The 18,192-nt window shown below is 47.5% G+C and overlaps 3 protein-coding genes across 4 annotated transcripts; all 3 read left to right on the top strand.

Moving 5' to 3' along the window:
• The first annotated feature begins 1,488 nt into the window (after window positions 1-1,488).
• Window positions 1,489-2,136, top strand: LOC4324133 (uncharacterized). Its single transcript, XM_015778108.3, has one exon. The coding sequence runs from the start codon at window positions 1,629-1,631 to the stop codon at window positions 1,947-1,949; it is 321 nt and encodes a 106-aa protein (XP_015633594.1). The 5' UTR covers window positions 1,489-1,628; the 3' UTR covers window positions 1,950-2,136.
• A 6,221-nt stretch (window positions 2,137-8,357) lies between these two features.
• On the top strand, window positions 8,358-9,163 carry LOC4324132 (uncharacterized). The gene has a single exon (XM_015779890.3). It carries the CDS (start codon window positions 8,522-8,524, stop codon window positions 8,858-8,860), a length of 339 nt encoding a protein of 112 aa, XP_015635376.1. The 5' UTR covers window positions 8,358-8,521; the 3' UTR covers window positions 8,861-9,163.
• A 2,072-nt stretch (window positions 9,164-11,235) lies between these two features.
• LOC4324130 (uncharacterized) lies at window positions 11,236-18,187 on the top strand. 2 transcript variants are annotated; one of them, XM_015766203.2, is made up of 7 exons: window positions 11,236-11,648; window positions 14,191-14,331; window positions 14,418-14,783; window positions 15,608-15,853; window positions 16,093-16,185; window positions 17,189-17,389; window positions 17,644-18,187. In XM_015766203.2, the coding sequence occupies exons 1-7, from the start codon at window positions 11,274-11,276 to the stop codon at window positions 17,857-17,859; spliced, it is 1,638 nt and encodes a 545-aa protein (XP_015621689.1). In that variant the 5' UTR covers window positions 11,236-11,273; the 3' UTR covers window positions 17,860-18,187. The 2 variants fall into 2 exon arrangements, with proteins under 2 accessions (XP_015621689.1, XP_015621690.1); XM_015766204.3 differs by lacking the exon at window positions 11,236-11,648 and adding an exon at window positions 13,141-13,620.
• The last annotated feature ends 5 nt before the right edge of the window (window positions 18,188-18,192 follow it).

Here is an 18,192-nt window from a genome sequence, read left to right as displayed (position 1 = left end):
TATCTCCCATAAAATAAAAATTCTCTAGAGTTTCTATGTTTTCCATTTGTTTTAAAGGGGGCCTAATTTTCTATTGTTCATGGAAGCTTGGAAAGGCCATCATATATGCATATATATTAGAAAAAAAATATTCCCTTAAGGAGACACCCTCTCATTTTTTATCTCACTTAAATAGTCATGAAAAGTTAAAAAGGACAAGTTAATTAATATGAGTTCACAGGCATGTAGGTTTAATTTGACTTTTACAAGTTGTAAAAAAATAAAATATTTAATACGAATGTATTATATACTAATATACTAGTTTCAGTTTAGTTTGGTCTTCCATCACAACTCGTAGAAGTGAAATTTGACATTGCATTTCTTTAAGTGATATATCTCATAAAAATCTATTTTTTTAATTTCTTTTATGAAACTTTCTATGACTATTTAAGTGTCATTCAAGAAACGTGAATGTCCTCTCAGGAAAGAAAATCTATCTCCACATATATTTTTTGGAGACAAGCAAAATGCATGGTAGTCCTATGCTAGTACTAATTACCCGGTCGGTTGTTTGATTTGGATTTTTAGACTTATAGTTCTTGCTTTGTTAGATTCAGTCACAAATCAAATTTTGAGCTAGCTGCCTAGCTACATGATACAGAGGACCACCAATGCACAAAGTTTGGTTGAGAAAAGAATAGAAGCTGAGATCGATAGAACAGAAGCTCCACCATGTGCAATCATTTCATCCAAAATCTTAAGTTGTTGAGAAAAAAAAATATGCACACTAGCTTGGTGATAAGCCTGGTAAAGTTTAGACATGGTTCACCAGCTGCTTTTTATTATACTTTATGAGGTTTTCAACATGGATCTCAAATCACACCCACTTTAAACTTGATGTTCTTTCGTTCTTTCCTGCGAAAACGTCAGGCGAGAGGTGCAATTTAAAACTGCTCGTGATGGCGGCGGGTAGCCGGTAGACATCACGGCACGGATTTTGATCTCAACTTCTCAAGTGCCGTTCCGAAATATGCACGGTTTTTTTTAGTTGGCGATACCAATATACCATTGGCGCTGGAGAGAGGAATCCCGATCCCAACGGCGATGGCTTCATCAAAGAGTTCTTCCATACGAGATCAGTACGACCACGACGACGCTGGGAGATCCCCTGCAAAAGCCGTGTTCATACCGGCAGGCCTTCCTCCGCGCTGAAAAGATTCCCCTTTCCCGCCACTTTCCCACCACGTACGCCCGCCACTCGCGCCGTCCCCACCACCGACTCGCCCCCCGCCCAATCCCGGCCGTCCAGTGCCCTCCCCGCGAGGCACGCTCGATGTCCCGGCCGTCCACGTGGCCCGATGGAATGCTGCTCGGTGGTGCCCCGCGCGACTCGGTCTCCACGCCTACGCATCCACGTCTCCAGCCAGGTCCAAGTTGGCACGTCGCGCTGAACGCCTCCTCTTCTCCCAGCATCCACGTATAAATAAGCTCTCACAAACGGAGGCAACCAAAGCAACCATTAAACCAACCCGAGCACCGTCAAGCAACTCTAGCGAAGGGCCTAGTACAAAGCAAAGCTCTGCGGCTTCAGATTCTGAGATACACGCATCGATCATCTCGCATCTCTTCAGTTCTGAATTTCTGCGTGTATGGGGAACTGCTTCAAGTCGCAGCGCGCCGCCGCATCGTGGGCCGACGACGGCGAGTGGGAGGATGAGGAGGAGCAGCAGCAGCAGCAGCATCTACATGAGATGGCGGCGGTCGAGAAGATGGAGCGGGTGGAGGTGAAGATCAGGGTGACGAGGAGGCAGCTCCAGGAGCTGCTGGAGAAGGCCGCCGGCGAGGGCAAGGGGCGGCCGGTCGAGAAGGTGCTGGCAGAGATGATCAGCTCCGGCAAGGTTTGCTACGAGCAGGAGGCAGCGGGCTGGCGGCCGTCGCTGCAAAGCATACCGGAGGCCGACGAGTCATAGATTATTCAGTGGATCTTTTGATTCCATAGGACTGTTTTATGTTCCTTGATTGATTCTCCACATGTGTATAGTTGCTCTAGCTAGGAAGATATTGTAGTTTGATCGTCATTCTTTCGGAGATGTACAGGCTACGAGACTGATTGAGAGAGATTGCTGGAACTTTTTTTACTTGAGCAGATTTCTGATATAGCTCTGTCCCTGAACTTTGTACTCATATGGCCTCAGATGTCTCGATGATCACTGATGAACTGCAGAGAGACGATGAACTTCACAGCTAGTAATGAAAATTTTGAGCCAAAAATTGCTCGTCTCCTCCGTGATTTTGTAATTTTGTTTATCAGAATTAAGTCGGAGGTCAGAACCGAGCCTTCGCAAAGTAATTTCCACTACCTATAGCTATAATAAGGCCAGCAAGTGAAGGCTCTATATGCCCAACTAGAATTTCCATCCCTTTGCAATTGCAGTCAAAGTGACACTGTTGCAGAAATGGACACTTACTACCACTTTGGCCCTTTAATTTGTTAGCTCAATGACTGTATCTTCCACACTGAATTGGTCCATTCTATATATCTACAATGATTTGTTCCAAGAACCAAGGCTTGCATGGTATGACCTCGCGCCCTTCGCTATGCAACAAAAAGATCAAGTCTTCACCAACTCTATCGACATCCTGAAAGAGACACACTGTCTTGAGGCTACATTGGTCCTTAGTTCTTACTGCTGAATTGCACTCCATCACAATGGCGTTGAAGAAGAATCCACCGTGGATTGGGTAAGGAAATTAATTTCGTGAATTTTCAGAAAGCCAATGCAACGAAGACTTAGTCGGTGTTCGTGATTACCCCGAAGGAGACAGTGAGGATTTTTGTACTGAAATATTAGACCTTTAAGCCAGCGTCAGAAGCTTGCATATATGATATATTGATATATGATGGACCTATAACACCTGAAATTTTTAAATAATCGAGAAAGTTTGTGAATGGATGGAAGCATTCTTTGTCCTGCCTGCATCAAAGTTATGCTGAGGTGAAGTGAACGCACGGCATGTTGAAGTTGAACTAATCCAGATCAATAATTTTCGAAAAAAAAATCCAGATCAATAATGGCGGGTCTCAAAATCGAGCTGTTCATATATGCAGAGGACCATGGCCACCGTCGAGCAGGTCTAGGCGTGTAGCCGATCGAAGATTTCGTCTCTTTATATGACAGAAATTTCCATGCGGCGCCGAGCGCTCCGCGTTATATGCTAGGAAGATAATCACAACAGCTATGAACAGGTCTGTGTATATATCCGGCCGTTTGCAAAGCATATATACGAACACGTTTTTTTTTTTTGGGAAACATATACGAACACACTTGCTTAACAAATCATGGGAACTAGAAGATGCACTCATTCGAGAGTTAGAGAAAGGCTAATAATACAGCCGACCTATTGGCTACAAGGTTCTTTGTAGCTTTTTTTTAGCCTACCCATATAATAGTTAGCTCTTTACAATTAATACATAGCCCACTTGTCTCTCTCATAAAGTTTTTTGGTTCTTATGTCCAAGCCGGATGTAAGTTTATAGCCCGCTTCTCCTCTCTCTCTCCTCTCTTCTCTCCTTCACTTTAGCATTTAGCCGGCTTATAGCCTACTATTATACTTGCTCTCACAGCAGATATGTCACGCCCCGAACTAGTCCCGACCGGAACTAGCCCGTGACGCTCCAAATTAACCTGTTAATCGATACCAGTCCCAGGAAACAGTGCTGGTATCACAGGAAGACAGAATATCACAGCAACAGAGGTCTCTTTATTATAGAGTAGGAGTACAGTCATGTTAGGCTGCGGACAGATCCCGAGCTCACAACTGCATTACAAAAGGGAAACGGAAGCCAAGACTTGGACCAAACATCACAGGCGCGACTTGGGAACTAGGCCGAAACCCTAAAACTCATCGTAGCCGGCTTGCTCCTGGAAGAACTCCTCGTCAGCGGGATCCGCTTCATCTTCTTCAGCAACTGGGGGGGATTATTTATATAGAGCAAGGGTGAGTACGGGAGTACTCAGCAAGCCATGGGAAATAAGTGTTTAATGCAGGCTTCAAGGAAAGGTTGTTGTTTTTGTGATTGATTTTATTTAAACTCTTTTCTGAAACAACTAAGGGAGTGCTTCTCAAACGACACGGATGAGACAGTGCGTCTCGTCCGGTCGGAGTATGTGCAATGTATCAGTCTTTTGAATCGATCAAGGTTGGCACCCGGCCAACAGCTTTCAAACGGCCACCCGAGCCTGGCTGATCCCATCAGCCGCAGATTTTCCAAACATCAAACCCATTCCACAACAGCAAATTTCACAAGGCAGTAGTCAAACAAAACTACGCTAGGAATCACCTCACATCTGCCCATGACCGTGGGCACGGCTGTTCGAACAGTTTTAATAACCTCTGCAGAGGGGGTACACTTTACCCACACGACATTACTAACCCGGATCATCCAGCCCGTGCAGAACGGCCACGACTAGAGACCTTAAGGCTTTCATGACAAGGCATTTCGAAAGCCGACACAGGTTCACCATATGCCAACGAGAGGGGTCCCAGACCAACACCAGATTAGGTCCCAGACCATACTATGCCAGGAAGCCCAGGGGTCCTCCCCGACACCACCCTGGCGAATCCACATGTCTCTTAGCATCATGGCTCCCCCGATAAGCTAGTTACTCAGCCAGGGGTGTCCCATTCCACCCATGTGGTCGTACTTGTCTTATGTTCGGATGAAATTCCAAGGAAACGGTCCTTAAGTGCAAGAGCGGGAAACCGTACACCCGGTACGTTCCCCGGTCCGCGGTTTTGGAAATTCATTTAGTTCGCAAGCACCGACCCAGGTGTCGGGTTTTCCAAGTCTTTTGTAAAACCCAAGTTTTACCCAAGATGTTTCTCAGATTTTAAGTTTGAAGGCGACCGTCGATACCCGTGCAGAGTGCACGATTACCGAGGCGCAACTAGGTGGGTACAAGGGAACATGGTATAACAATTACAATGGAGGGGTGAAATGCAACAAATTAGGTAGGTCCGCCAATCTGCCTTGCAGACGGGACAAGCAGATTAAGTGCGATCCTATCAATGCATAATATTTTTCAAGCAACATAATTAAGTTCAAATATAAGCTCAAGATGTTCAAAGGTGGCTTGCCTCGCTCGAGATCTTGAGCTTGATCCTCGAAATCCTCGCACTGCGGGTCTTCGGGCTTCGAAACTACACGCGAAACGGGACAACTCAGCAAACGGCGAAAATAAAGCCCTATTATTGACCTCTAAGCGTGCCATTAGATAGATCTCGAGATTTGAGGAATTTTGGAAGTTGAACGGAGTCAAACGGACTTACGGTTGGGAAGATATTGAATTTCTAAGATTATTGGATTTTTGGTCTAAAGGAAAAGGATTTATTTAAATCCTTTTTGAAAAAGAAAAGAAAAGAAAAGAAGGAGGGAGGGAAATTAGACTTCCCTCGGGCGGCTAGGGCGCGGCCCGAGAGAATGGGGCGGCTCGGCCGAGCTTAATGGGCCGGCCGGCCCAAGAAGGCGGCCCAAAGCGCGCGCGCGGGCGGGGAGGGGGGAGAGAGAGCCGGTGGGCCGGGTCCATCCCGCGTGGTCCCGGGTGGGACCCGCTTGTCGGCGACTTGGCTCACCGTGAGCGAGGTGCACGCGGGGCATGCTAGGGTTTGGGGATTGAGGCGCGGCGCATGCGCGCGGTTCGCGGAGGACGTGGTGCGGCGGGCCCACGCGCAGCCTCACGGCTCGCGGTGGACCGCGCGCGCGAGGGGGCGGAGGGAAGCGGCGGACCGGGGTCTGCTTGACCCGGTCGCAGCTGAGGTGGCGCCGACGTGGCGCTTACGTGGCTGCCACGCGGGCCGGCGGGAGGTAGACGACGACGCCGGCCGGAACGGACGGCGGACGACAGCGGCGAGCGGCGGAGCGAACCATGGCGATACAGGCGAAGGCGAGCACACCGGGATGTTGCACAGGACGAGGGGAGACGAGCCAATGGCTCGGATTTGCCGGAGGGAGCTCGACGGCGGTGGATTGCGGCGGCGGCAACCGGCGGCGGGAGAAGGGGGAAACGGCGATGAGGTCACGAGGGGCCGATTCCCGGCGGTGAGAGCATCTACGCGGCTACGGGAATCCGTTGCTAGCGTCGGATTGGGCGGAGCTACGCCGAGCGAGGCCGGCGACGAGCGGGCGCTACGGAGCACGGGCGGCGACGGCGGCGAGCACACAGCGAGTGGCGGCAACGGTCGGGGCGGCGCCAGCTAGCTACGGGAAGGCTACACATGCTACTACCGAAAACTAAGGGGAGGAGATGGATCGAGGAGGGAGAACGGGGGAATGCACTACCGAGATGAGGCGGGGCACTGTGACGAGAGGCCGACGGCACGGGAGTGATCTCTCCGGCCTCGGGCCGGGGAAGAGGAAGAAGGCGAGCGCCCGGTGTCCCCTTCTGCGTCCTAACGCGCACCGGCTCCTCCGGCACACGCGACGGCGGCGGCCGGCGAGAGAGACAGCAATGGCGCGGGCGAGAAACGGGGAAGATTGGGAGGGGAAAGAGGAAGGGAGGCGCTTGGGTTTATAGGGCGGCGATGTCGGTTTGGAAACCGACCTTGGGCGGTCAAGGGAGCGAGCTGGCGCTCGGCGCTCGCGGCCAAAACGGCGACAGGAGGGGGGGAGGATGACGCTGGCGGGAGGGGAAAAGGGAAAAAGGGGGGAGAGAAAGAGGGCTTGCCTCCTTGCTGCTTTGCGGAAAAGGAGGAGGGAGAGAGGGCGACGCGGCAGAGGGGGGGAGCTCTGCCTCCGTCCCTTGGAGGCACGCGCGGGGAGAGGCGGGGCCAAGTCGATGACGATGGCGATGACGGCGGGGCGGTTTGGAGTGGAGCGGCGACACGGGCAGCAGACGCGGGGCAGGTGCGACAGGCACTGATGGCAGCGGCGACTGGCCGGTCGGCCACCACGGCGCGCGCGCGCGCGCGGGCGGCGCGGCGATTTGGGCGGCATCGGCGGGAACGACAGCGAGAGCGGAGAGGGAGGAGGGCTCGGCGCGGCTCACGGGCAGAGCGGGGAGAGAGAGAGAGAGAGAGAGAGAGCCGGGGAGGGAGGGGGAGATGGGCCGAGAGGGATTCGGCCCATCGAACCCGAGGGAGGCGAATCAGACTTTTGCGGAGGGATTGATTTGGGAAGGATTTGGATTCAGGATTGAACTTGACGATAGATCGGGGATTTGAGATCTGAGATGGCACGGACACTAGACAACAAGCAAAGAAACGGATTTCGCAAATAGGGTTTTTAAGAGAGAGTTTTCCCGCTAGACGCCACGACGGAACGGGCGCTACAAGATAGGTGGGGCCTGGGATGAACTACCCGTTATCTGTAGCCGATGGATGTGGATGAAACCGAGTTATGACGATTATTCAAGGGACAGATGAATAAATTAAATAGAAATATTAAAAAGTTGATTTAAGGAAGTTTTCTAAAAATGCTGATGAATAATTTTTTTTAATTACACCGTTTAGTAGTTTAGGATAATTAATCTATAATTCATAATCCCCATAAGCCAAAAATAAAATGCGATCTAATAGTAAGTTGTTCAGTTGTTTAGAGAACACACACAAAAAAAAATCATACTAAAAGTTGAGTTATACGGTTTGAGCTAGTTCCCTCGAAACCATACTAAAACTATTCAAATCCAAGTAACGTGAGTAGATTAGTGCTTACACCAATACATCCATTTCAAGATCCATATAACAAATAAAAAGGTATAGCCTCTAAATTATAAAGTTTATTTAAATTTTAAAAACGTGCCTATCCCTAACGAACACGTGGCCAGATACCCTGACAAAATTCACCAGTACTCCTAATCCACGCCACCGCAAAGTCTCCACCGAGAGAGGGAACATGTCCTGACCATACGGAAGCGCGAACGAACGGGCCTCTCAAGATTCGTTCCAGAGCCCATTCACACCAGGACCGGCCCAGTTAGAACGCGCTGCCAACCGTCAACCGACCTGCTTCTATGGAAACCCGGGCTCGGCGCGCGCGTCGCGCCAGCGTAGATTGCTTTTGCCAGCGCGTCGCGCCGAGGCAACTCACTGTCACTGGCAAGGCACCACGCGCGCGGCGCGCCAGTTCGTCCAGCTTTTCTAGGAGGCCGGCACCGGGTGGAGAGGAACACAAGAGGATTAGCTTCTATCCTACGACCGTCTCGCCACGTCGGAGCCAAGGAAATTCGCCTCCCCACGTGACATCACGGACGAATTGTATTAGCGGTGGTTCGTGTCATGTGCGGAATCATCGCTGACCTGGCCCCGGTAGGCGCTATCTCTTTCCTGCCCTCCCCTGCCAACCTCCCAGCTATAAATAGACTCCAAAACCCATTTGGATTACATTACATATCCCATCTCAGAGCAGCGTACAAGGACACGGAATCAGCGAAAAGGCACGAGCTCACGATCGAGCTAGATCAAGCTAAGCTAGCAGTAAGATCGGAAGGAGAAATCTAGTCGTTGTTGGTCATAGACAAGGAAAAAAAAAACAAGCCAGAAACCGATGGGGAACTGCGGGGCGTCGCAGCGTGCCGTGGAGTCGTGGGCCGACGGCGACGAGTGGGAGGACGAGGCGGCGGCGTCGTCATCGTCGGAGGACGATGGCCACCGCGAGCGGATGGAGCACGTGGCAGAGGTGACCATCAGGATCACCAAGAGGCAGCTGCACGAGCTGATGGAGCGCAAGGGCGCCGGGAATGGCCACGGGAAGATCAGCCGGCGGTCCACGCAGCAGCTGCTGGCGGACATCATGAACTCCGGCGAGGTGCACCACCACGACCAGCACAGGGAGGCGCACTGGAAGCCCGCCCTGCAGAGCATTCCGGAGGCCGTGGAGTCATGAGTTCCATTCTACGCCTTAAGCTTGGTGGTTAAGTCGCCGCTTGATTATTTTTCCAAGAAGTTTGTCGCTTTCCTCCATGTTTCTTTTCCATGACCACATTTTCTTTACTCTGCACCAGATTTAATTTCGGTGCTTATTGATGTGCATAGCTAGAATACATTTGGGTTAATTCATCAATTGTTCAGACAGGACATGTACAAAAATCCGCGCGCTCAAAAAGAAGTCGAAGAATATGTAAATAAATGTAGGGGAAATCATTGTAAAGATATTTTACAATTGTATAAAGAAGGCTAATTTGAGGAATACGCTCCACTGTGGGAATTGCACTTTTTTTTGTTTGTTGACGATGAGTTTGAGACCAAACACAAGATACATATGAAAGTTATGACCTGCATCTATATATCAAATAGAAATCTACAGACGGTGAAGACTGTTCTTTCCTTGCTTTCTTTCTTTTTTTGGCAGCTATTCGTTTCTCATCTTCTTCACGAGATGATCTGCATGCACCGCATTTTCTACAGGATACAGCTGAACGCGACCGGCACCCAAAAACTTGCCTGTGGCCCACACTCCAAAAGAAGGAAGAGAAAAACAGGCTGAGGGTGTGTTTAGCTTATGTCAAAATTAGAAGTTTGGTTGAAATTGGAACGATGTGACGGAAAAGTTAGAAGTTTATGTGTGTAGGAATGTTTCGATGTGATGGAAAAGTTAAAAGTTTGAAGAAAAAAATTGCAACTAAACATGGCCTGAGATAAGAACGTACTCCCTTCATCCCAAAATAAAATATAAGAACATAGAATTGAATGTGATATCATCCAGATTTATAGGACTAGGAAATGTTGCATTCAATTCTAGTTTCTTATATTTTATTTTAGGATGGAGGGTGTACTCCGTATGTCTTGGCTTCACCAAAAAGCGAGCGCTGAGTCCTGATCCGACAGAGACATTCCAGGTAGGAAGGTGCTACATAAACCATCGCCACTGGATCGCGTGATCGCCGATTGGCGCCGGGTGCTACATGCACGGAACTGCGGGAGTGTTCAGTTGGACGTCCAGGTTTTTGAGCCTGCGTCCTGGACTCATGGCGTGCACGCTAGCTAGGGCCGGGAGCGGCTCATCCCGCGCGGTGTGCGTGTTCTGGGTAGGGCCGGGGCCCGTGATGATTCCCTCCCCGCGATCTGCGGACGCGGAAGCGTACGTTGCACCGCCTTCGATAGATTCGGCGCCGCGCTCGCCTGGCCTGACGATCGTTGTTGCGGCAGGCTTTCTCGTGTTCACAAGCACGTGAAGCGGACAAGCGGCGTCGAGGGGGCGGGGCATGGGCCTGTGCCTTGCGGTCTTGTGGCCTTTAGCCCATTGCAGCTCCCGCGCGCGTGCTGGGAGTTGGGCTGTTTGGGCTGCCTGTAGACTTGTGGTACTATGATAGTACGATGCGCCTGGGCTGTATAGGTGAGTGATAGATGGGGATCATCGGATCAATGTATTATTATTATTGCCTTTAAGGCGTCAGCCGTGACGTCGTATAGAGTATATACCAGTCGAGGGATTTTTGATGCCCGATGATTCCATCATTCCATGACCAATTTGGATAATCAGTTTTGGGTTACAGTTATACTGAGGGGAAAAATTGACGGTGCCCGACTATTCTTCGTGCGCACCGATCCACCGACCAAACTGTACATGGCGTTCGGCTTTTGTAGTCCCAAACTGAAATTATGTTACGACCGATTGAAACTTTGGGCAAATAACATGATCAGCGTGCCTCAGACAAGCATAAAATCGTTTCAATCGGTTTCAATCGGTTGGGTAGTTTTATATACCCCGTTCTCAAGAAACACAAGTCTTTAAATCTTGCAGATTACCTTTCCTAATCGCATCAGCAGCATTACTGTTCTTGGGTGATAAATTCGTGTGAAGCTTCAGTTGTAGGGTGTGTTTAGTTCACATCAAAATTAGAAGTTTGGTTAAAATTGGAACGATATGACGAAAAAGTTGAAAGTTTATGTGTGTAGGAAAGTTTTGATGTGATGAAAAAGTTGAAAGTTTAAAGAAAAAGTTAGGAACTAAACCAGGACCTACTACTCCTTCGGGCCAAAACCACACCAAGGTTTTATTTAGTTCCAAACTTTTTCTTTAAACTTTCAACTTTTCTATCACATCAAAACTTTCCTACACACGTAAACTTCCAACTTTTCTATCACATTATTTCAATTTTAACCAAACTTTTAATTTTGAAGTGAAATAATCACACCTCAATTCAAGAACAGAGTGCAACACATTTGCGTCCCAAACACCGCCACCCTCGCCTCCAGTCACCGTGCTGCTCGTTTTTCACACGGAACCGGATAAACTAAGGTCCTGAGAAGAAACCCCCCGAGTCCCCTGGACGGCGCATCCCACATTCCCACACACCATGGCGAAGAACAACACGCTCATCGCGGCTGCGCTGCTGCTGCTAGTGGCAGCCTCGCTCGCCGCGGCACTGCTCTACTCCGCCGGCCCACGCGATGTCGACGGCCTCGTCGGCGCGCTGCCGCGGGCCACCCTGCCGTTCAGCCCCATGGACGTCCTGCCCCTCCTGCCGCGGACCGCGGCCATGGCGGCGCTCCGCGCTCTCCGCGGCGTGTCGGACATCTTCCCGGTGTTCGTCGGGGCGGCGTCGGACAGGCCGGGCGCGGTCGGCTCGCGGCTGGAGTGGAAGGGCGCCTGCTTCTACGAGAACGAGGCGTGGCTGGTCCTCCACAACGACTCCGGCTCCAAGTACGGAGGCGGCACGCTCCACATCAAGGTACGGTCAGTTTCGGCATAAACTACCAACTGTGTGCAATTTTGGCTCATGCTGCTAAGCTAAAACAACTAATCAAGTGACCAATGGCTAGTTCGATACGCTGTTCTTCCGAAGTCGCATTGATGCGAGAAGAGAGATCGTGTATGAGATAAGACGATGAGATCAGACTTCGGGAAAATTTGCCTCTTTTTTTGTTTTCCCGATTCTCTGTCACTGTAGTCAATGCACATCCCGGCTGTGCTGCAGGAAGAGAAGGACACGCACGCCTGACCACAGCTACTTCCGCTTCCGAACCTTCTTCCGTGTCCAACTCAGTGACTTATGACTGGGACACGTATTTATATCTTGGAATAGAAATATCAACCAAATCAAATTATGGACCACATGCCACCGTTCTCCTTTCAAGGCCCCTTTAATCTATAGGAAAAGTGTAGGAAATTTAAAAGATTTCAATCCTATGGAAAAAATTCCTATAAAAGCCTTTAAAACAAAGAATTGAATCCTATACTATTCTTTAAAATTCCTATGGAATGGCTAATCCTATAGAGATTTTGGAGGAAAGTTAGCAAGAGGTCCAACCTCTTAGAAAAAATTCCTTTGAGTCTATCTCTCTCATCCGATTTCTGTGTTTTTCCTGTGGTCCAATCAAACGGTCATTCATGTGTTTTTCCTATATTTTCCAATCCTCTGTTTTATACCTGCATTCCTGTCAGAATCCTATGTTTTTCCTATTCCTCCGTTTTTCCATTCCTATGATTAAAGGGGCCCTAAAAGAAAAGAAACAGGGGGCCATACCGTCATAGAGAAGGGAGAACTACTCTTGAGAGCAAGATTTTCACTTAGAGAACAGTATCGTATTTGTCAGCTAAACTTATAACACTCCTCGGAAAAAAAAGGAAAAGGGAAAACTATAGCAGTGAAATAATGAACATAGATTTACTGTATTGGCGCCATTAGAGCTGCCGCCACCCAAGCTCCCCATTCGTCAGTAATCTATTGGGGTAGTCAGGCTCGTCCCGGACGGCGGGACGGGGAGGCAGGTAACCCTGGAGTTTCTGGGGCCGCTTTTTTGTGGGGTTAATGTTGTAGGAGTATTTGTAACCTAAAGTCTCTTCTAAATCTTTACTAAACTTCGACTGGCTTTACGCCGGTCCCAGAAAAAAAAATAATGAACATAGTACATGAATATTCTTATATTAGCGCACACCAAATTTATATAGAAACGGAAGATAATTTCGTTGTTCAAAAATAACATTGCTATTGCTAAGCAACATCTTGTTTTAATTCTGGCTAAGCAATATGTTGGCGATACTCCTTGTAGCCCATCGAAATACGCAGTACAATACAACCAATTCTAGTCAATTCGTGCAATCGTGCAGAGTCGGAAACTTGCAAGCAACAAGGGATTATTAGAAGAAACAACGGATTAGTAGAAGCAACCTTGGGAAATAAAATGCAGATATATTTTATCTTTACTCGAGTGTCCGCCCCTGAGTGAACAAACCCAAACGAGTCATCGACTAGAAAGAACTCCGTCACGGGAAGAAGACCAGCGCGGGGCAACGCGAAACTCGCGGAGGGCTCCCAGACCTAACCGGCGGCGGTGGCGGCGGCCATGGGAGGAGCCTACAACCTCAAGCTCCTCGCCGCCCTCTCCGCGCTCGTCCTCCTCCTCGCCGCCTCGCGCCCCTTCCTCCCGGGGCTCCTGGAGGCGGCCCTCCGCGCCCCCGTCCTCCCGCGCGACCTCCTCCCTCTCCTGCCCTGGCCGGTGGCCCAGCCGCTGCTCCGCCGCCTCGCGCTGCGCGGCGCCGCCGACCTCCTCCCGTCCTTCGTCGGCGTCGCGCGGGAGCCAGGTGATGGCGGCGCCCGCGCCGCCGAGTGGAAGGGCGCCTGCTTCTACGATAACCGGGCGTGGATGGAGTTCCACAACGGGACTGATGGGGGCCTTGGAGGTGGTACGCTCCATCTCGAGGTGAGTGCCGGTCCCAAGCCCCGCGTCCCAGTGTTGGCTCTGTTACTCTGAGCCGGAGGCGGTAGAACCATTCTTCCTCCCCAAGGGAGGGAGGCAATTGGGGATTTGTGGCTTGTTTGTTGCAGTCTGCTAGTTTCAACCCTGGACTTGATCGTAATTTTGAGATTATCACCTCGATTGCGTTCAGTTCAGTGAAACATTTAAATTTAGTCATGTAGCTTAGTGTAGATCGATCGGTGCCAGAGTTGTTTGTACAGCGTACTAGATGGTACTAGTAGATGGTTCATTCAAATATGTTCGTTTCCCTATTTAGGCATATCACAATTCACAAAACTTGGCTCATGCCTAATCTTAGTTAGATCAATATGTGGCATCTAACTGGACATGCCCACTCCAGTATGGTTTCTGCTGTCTTGCATGTGGTTTGTGATTGGATTGAAGTCAGTAACCTTTTTTCAGAGCTTTGTGATTTCTTAATACAAGTTAATTGCTTTCTGAAGGTTCTCATTTCTCTACACATGAATATTCTTCTTATTTCACTATTGATCCTGACACTGTTCCTTGTTGCAGACAAACAAAGCTCATAGCTGGACTTGCATAGACCTTTATGTGTTTGCAACACCATATCGTGTTACATGGGATTACTACTTTGTAGGTCGTGAGCATACCCTTGATTTCAAAGAATGGGAAAGCGAGGCTGAATATGAATATGTAAGTCCCCGCTGCAGCTGCTTTTGTTTGTAATCAGCATTTCTGATCATTGATACACATATGCATGATCTTTTACCTTAACATAGGTAAAACGCAAAGGAGTATCCATATTCCTGATGCCATCTGGAACAATTGGAACACTTAGAGCACTTTGGGATGTTTTCCCCCTGTTTACAAATACTCAATGGGGTGAGAATTCAAATCTTGCATTTCTAAAGAAGCATATGGGTGCAACCTTCGAGGAACGTCCGAAACCTTGGGTGTCAGAATTAAATGTTGACGATATCCACTCTGGAGATTTTTTGGTTTTATCAAAAATTCGTGGGCGCTGGGGTGGTTTTGAAACCCTAGAGAAGTGGGTTACTGGAGCTTATGCTGGCCATACCGCAGTTTGCCTCAGGGATTCTGAAGGAAAGCTTTGGGTTGGGGAATCTGGTCATGAGAATGAACAGGTAGTGGTCATTAACTGTGTAATTTTTTTTACTCATTTGAATATGACAGATTGACTGCATGAGACTGTGAATATAGAAGAATGGAAGAAAAGAAAAGTTCCAGCATCTTAACTATTTTTCGCAGGATGCATGATAGACCACTTTTGGATAGTAATAGTCTTATGTAATTTTGGTCTGCGGTTGGATAGGAGTAATTGTGCTCTCGTGCTTTCATTGTTAATACCTGTGGCTTTGTACAATGATAATTTCTTTAACCCAATAATGATTCTTTCAAATGTAACATGGATATTTTAGAGTGAATTACAGCTTGGGCTAGCTTTTATCGACAAAGTTTCAATTTGGGCCACCCTTCACCCTTTGTTGCAATTTAGACCACCAGTCTCATATCAAGCGCATCAATAGCCTTAAGCACATCGGCACCTGCATGCCGGTAATCTCCCCCACTTACACACGGGCCACATCTTTGCCAGAGGAGACACTAGATTTTGCTAGAAATGAGAGCTGGGGTGGTTCATAGTGCAAAAAGGGCAAGATTACCCGGTCTGAAGTGAAAAGATTGATGGGGGGCGATCAAAGTGAAACTTTGGTAATAAATGGTGGCCCAAACTGCAATTCACTCAATGTTTTATATTCTTGCTCTAACAGAATGTATTAACATCAACCATTGAAGATGAAACATGGGACACCACTGATATGTCAGATGTTGTTCTATACTTCTGTCTGGTTTACTAGTTATATACCGTAGGAAAGCTAATGTGATGTTTCCCTTGGCGTGAGGCGTATTTATTTCAGCAACAGTAAGCTAACATGCATTAATTTTTCAGGGAGAAGATATTATTGCTATCTTGCCATGGGAAGAATGGTGGGACTTTGAAGTAAAAAAGGATGATTCCAATCCTCAGATTGCATTACTACCTTTGCATCCAGATTTGCGTGCAAAATTTAATGAGACAGCAGCTTGGGAATATGCAAAAAGCATGGATGGAAAACCTTATGGGTACCACAATATGATTTTTAGTTGGATTGATACCATAAGCGACAACTATCCACCGCCATTAGATGCTCATGTGGTATGATCAATATCACTTTTTGCCAACAGCATTTTGCTAACGCTTATATTATTAAGTGTGCTATATCTTATCGCCATATATTTTCATAGGCTGGTTGCTTAGAGTTATAGATTATTATATGCTGCATACCTAGTGGATTAATTTTAATACCAGATATAGCAAGGATTGCTTGCAAGGTTGAGCTATGCATTTGAGATTTATTTGCTGATTGTAGTAACAAAATCTTACGATTGGCCTAGGTTGCCTCTGTGATGACTATGTGGAACAAACTTCAACCAGAGTATGCTGCCAACATGTGGAAAGAAGCCCTTAACAAACGGCTTGGAACTAAGGTTTGTTTCAATTGGCGCTTGTTATTTGTTTGATTGTATTTATTTTTCATGGTTCATCAGCAGCTCAGTGCTCTCTGAAGAGTCTTTGGGGGTTATATTACCTTTCCTCTTGTTCTGTTAGTTCAAATCAAACAGTTGCTTCATCATGTTTGGGAATGAATGCTGGCATACCGATTAGAGTGAGCAGCCAGTTGGGACACTTTGAAGCTACAGTAATCTGGATCTGTAGTTCTTTTATCTGATGCTGTGGAGGAAATGCATGGTTTTGTTTGCTACTGCTGCTTTCTGAGACATAGGCTAGAGGGGGAAGTATCCGGTGCAACTATGCAACTCTCATCCTACACCGTTGGATCAAGAAATGGACGTCCAAGATTCGTCCATGTCACCTGAGTTAAAATTTAACTCACAGATTCACTCATGAGTTAAAATTTACTGGGAGTTAAATTTTAACTCATGCTGACGTGGACGAATCTCGGACGTCCATTTCTCGATCCAACGGTGTAGGATGAGAGTTGCATAGTTGCACCGAATTAGGTGATTGCACCGGATACTTCCCCGTAGGCAGGGGGAGAGAGCCCAGTCCAGCTGTGTGGGCTCTGTAATAGAACTGTACTAAACGCTCAAGAAGGAATGCAGATTCCTAAAAGTCTATAACTAAATCTGAAGATTTCCTTAAGTGGTTCCTTCTTCTAAAACTACCCTCAATTATTTTTGATAAGACGTAGTCTGCATGAGAATTTCTCATTTACTCAAGCGTCCCCTGGGTATATATAAGGGTTATGACACACCAAGGGATCCTATTTTATGATACGGGGATTGGCCTGCAACAGTTGATTAGTTAGTAATTCTCTTAGTTCTTTTGTCGCATATCCAATTTCTAACAGTGGAAGGTGCTCCATGCTATGAGTTTCTATATACACAGAAAATCATTGCTTTATAGCTCCGTTGTGCTCAATGCTATGAGTTTTTCTGGATAGACTTATAATGGAGCTATCTTCTTCAGGGTCTTGATCTACCTGAAATCATAGTGGAATCAGAGAAGCGTGGGATGACATTTGACAAATTGCTAACAGTTCCTGAGCAAGATAAGTGGGTCTATACTGATGGCCAGTCTGCTTCTTGTGTGGCTTACGTCCTTATGATGTACAAGGAGGCTGGACTCTTTGACCCAATTGCCAGCTCTATAGAAGTTACTGAATTCACCGTAAGTACTCTTGATTTCTTGTGTGGTTTATGCTTAAATTCCGGCTTCCATGAGATCTAGGGTAATTCAGACATCACCGATGGAACTATATCATATGCTCAGTAATTGACTCATAGTGGAAGGCTAGTCTACCAGTTGGCATATTGCCATTCTGCACTACCAAATGATTTGAATTATGAATATTTCCTGATCATTATTAATTGCCCGCATCCAACTTCTGGTAAAAAAATATGTTCTCCTTAAATTCCATGCAGATAAAAGATGCTTACAGCCTCAACTTTTTTGAGAACAATATGACACGGCTTCCCGTGTGGTGCAACAAAGATGACAGTGTCAAGCTCCCCTTCTGCCAAATAAAGGGCAGGTATCGAATGGAGTTGCCTGGATACAACACCATGCAGCCGTACCCTCACATGAATGAAAGGTGTCCTTCTCTGCCTCCGAATTATAACAGACCGCGAAATTGCTGATCTGTTACACATTATTACGCCTTGCATTTTGATATATGCTGGCTTTTAGTCTGTACTTTAGCTGTACATATCACTGTAGTCTGTAGGTATGCAATTGTTTTCTTTGTTGTTACTACGAAGCAACTTCCGCAAATAAGGAAGATTATGATTGCGTGAATGTACAGTAAATCTCTACCCTTGATGCTACAGGTGTTACACTGCTGTAGGGTTCACATAACTTTCGTCATATAGTAATTGACAAATACATGTAGAAAATGTATGTACTTTGTTGTATTGAAAATTTGAAATCTGATCGTAAACAAAAGACTGAATGACTCATGCTAGCTAATCAAC

The sequence above is a fragment of the Oryza sativa genome, chromosome 1, assembly GCF_034140825.1.
Source record: "Oryza sativa Japonica Group chromosome 1, ASM3414082v1".
NCBI classification, from domain to species: domain Eukaryota; kingdom Viridiplantae; phylum Streptophyta; class Magnoliopsida; order Poales; family Poaceae; genus Oryza; species Oryza sativa.
The sequence above is the reverse complement of the archived record's forward strand: the minus strand, read 5'-3'. Positions and strand labels throughout refer to the sequence as shown.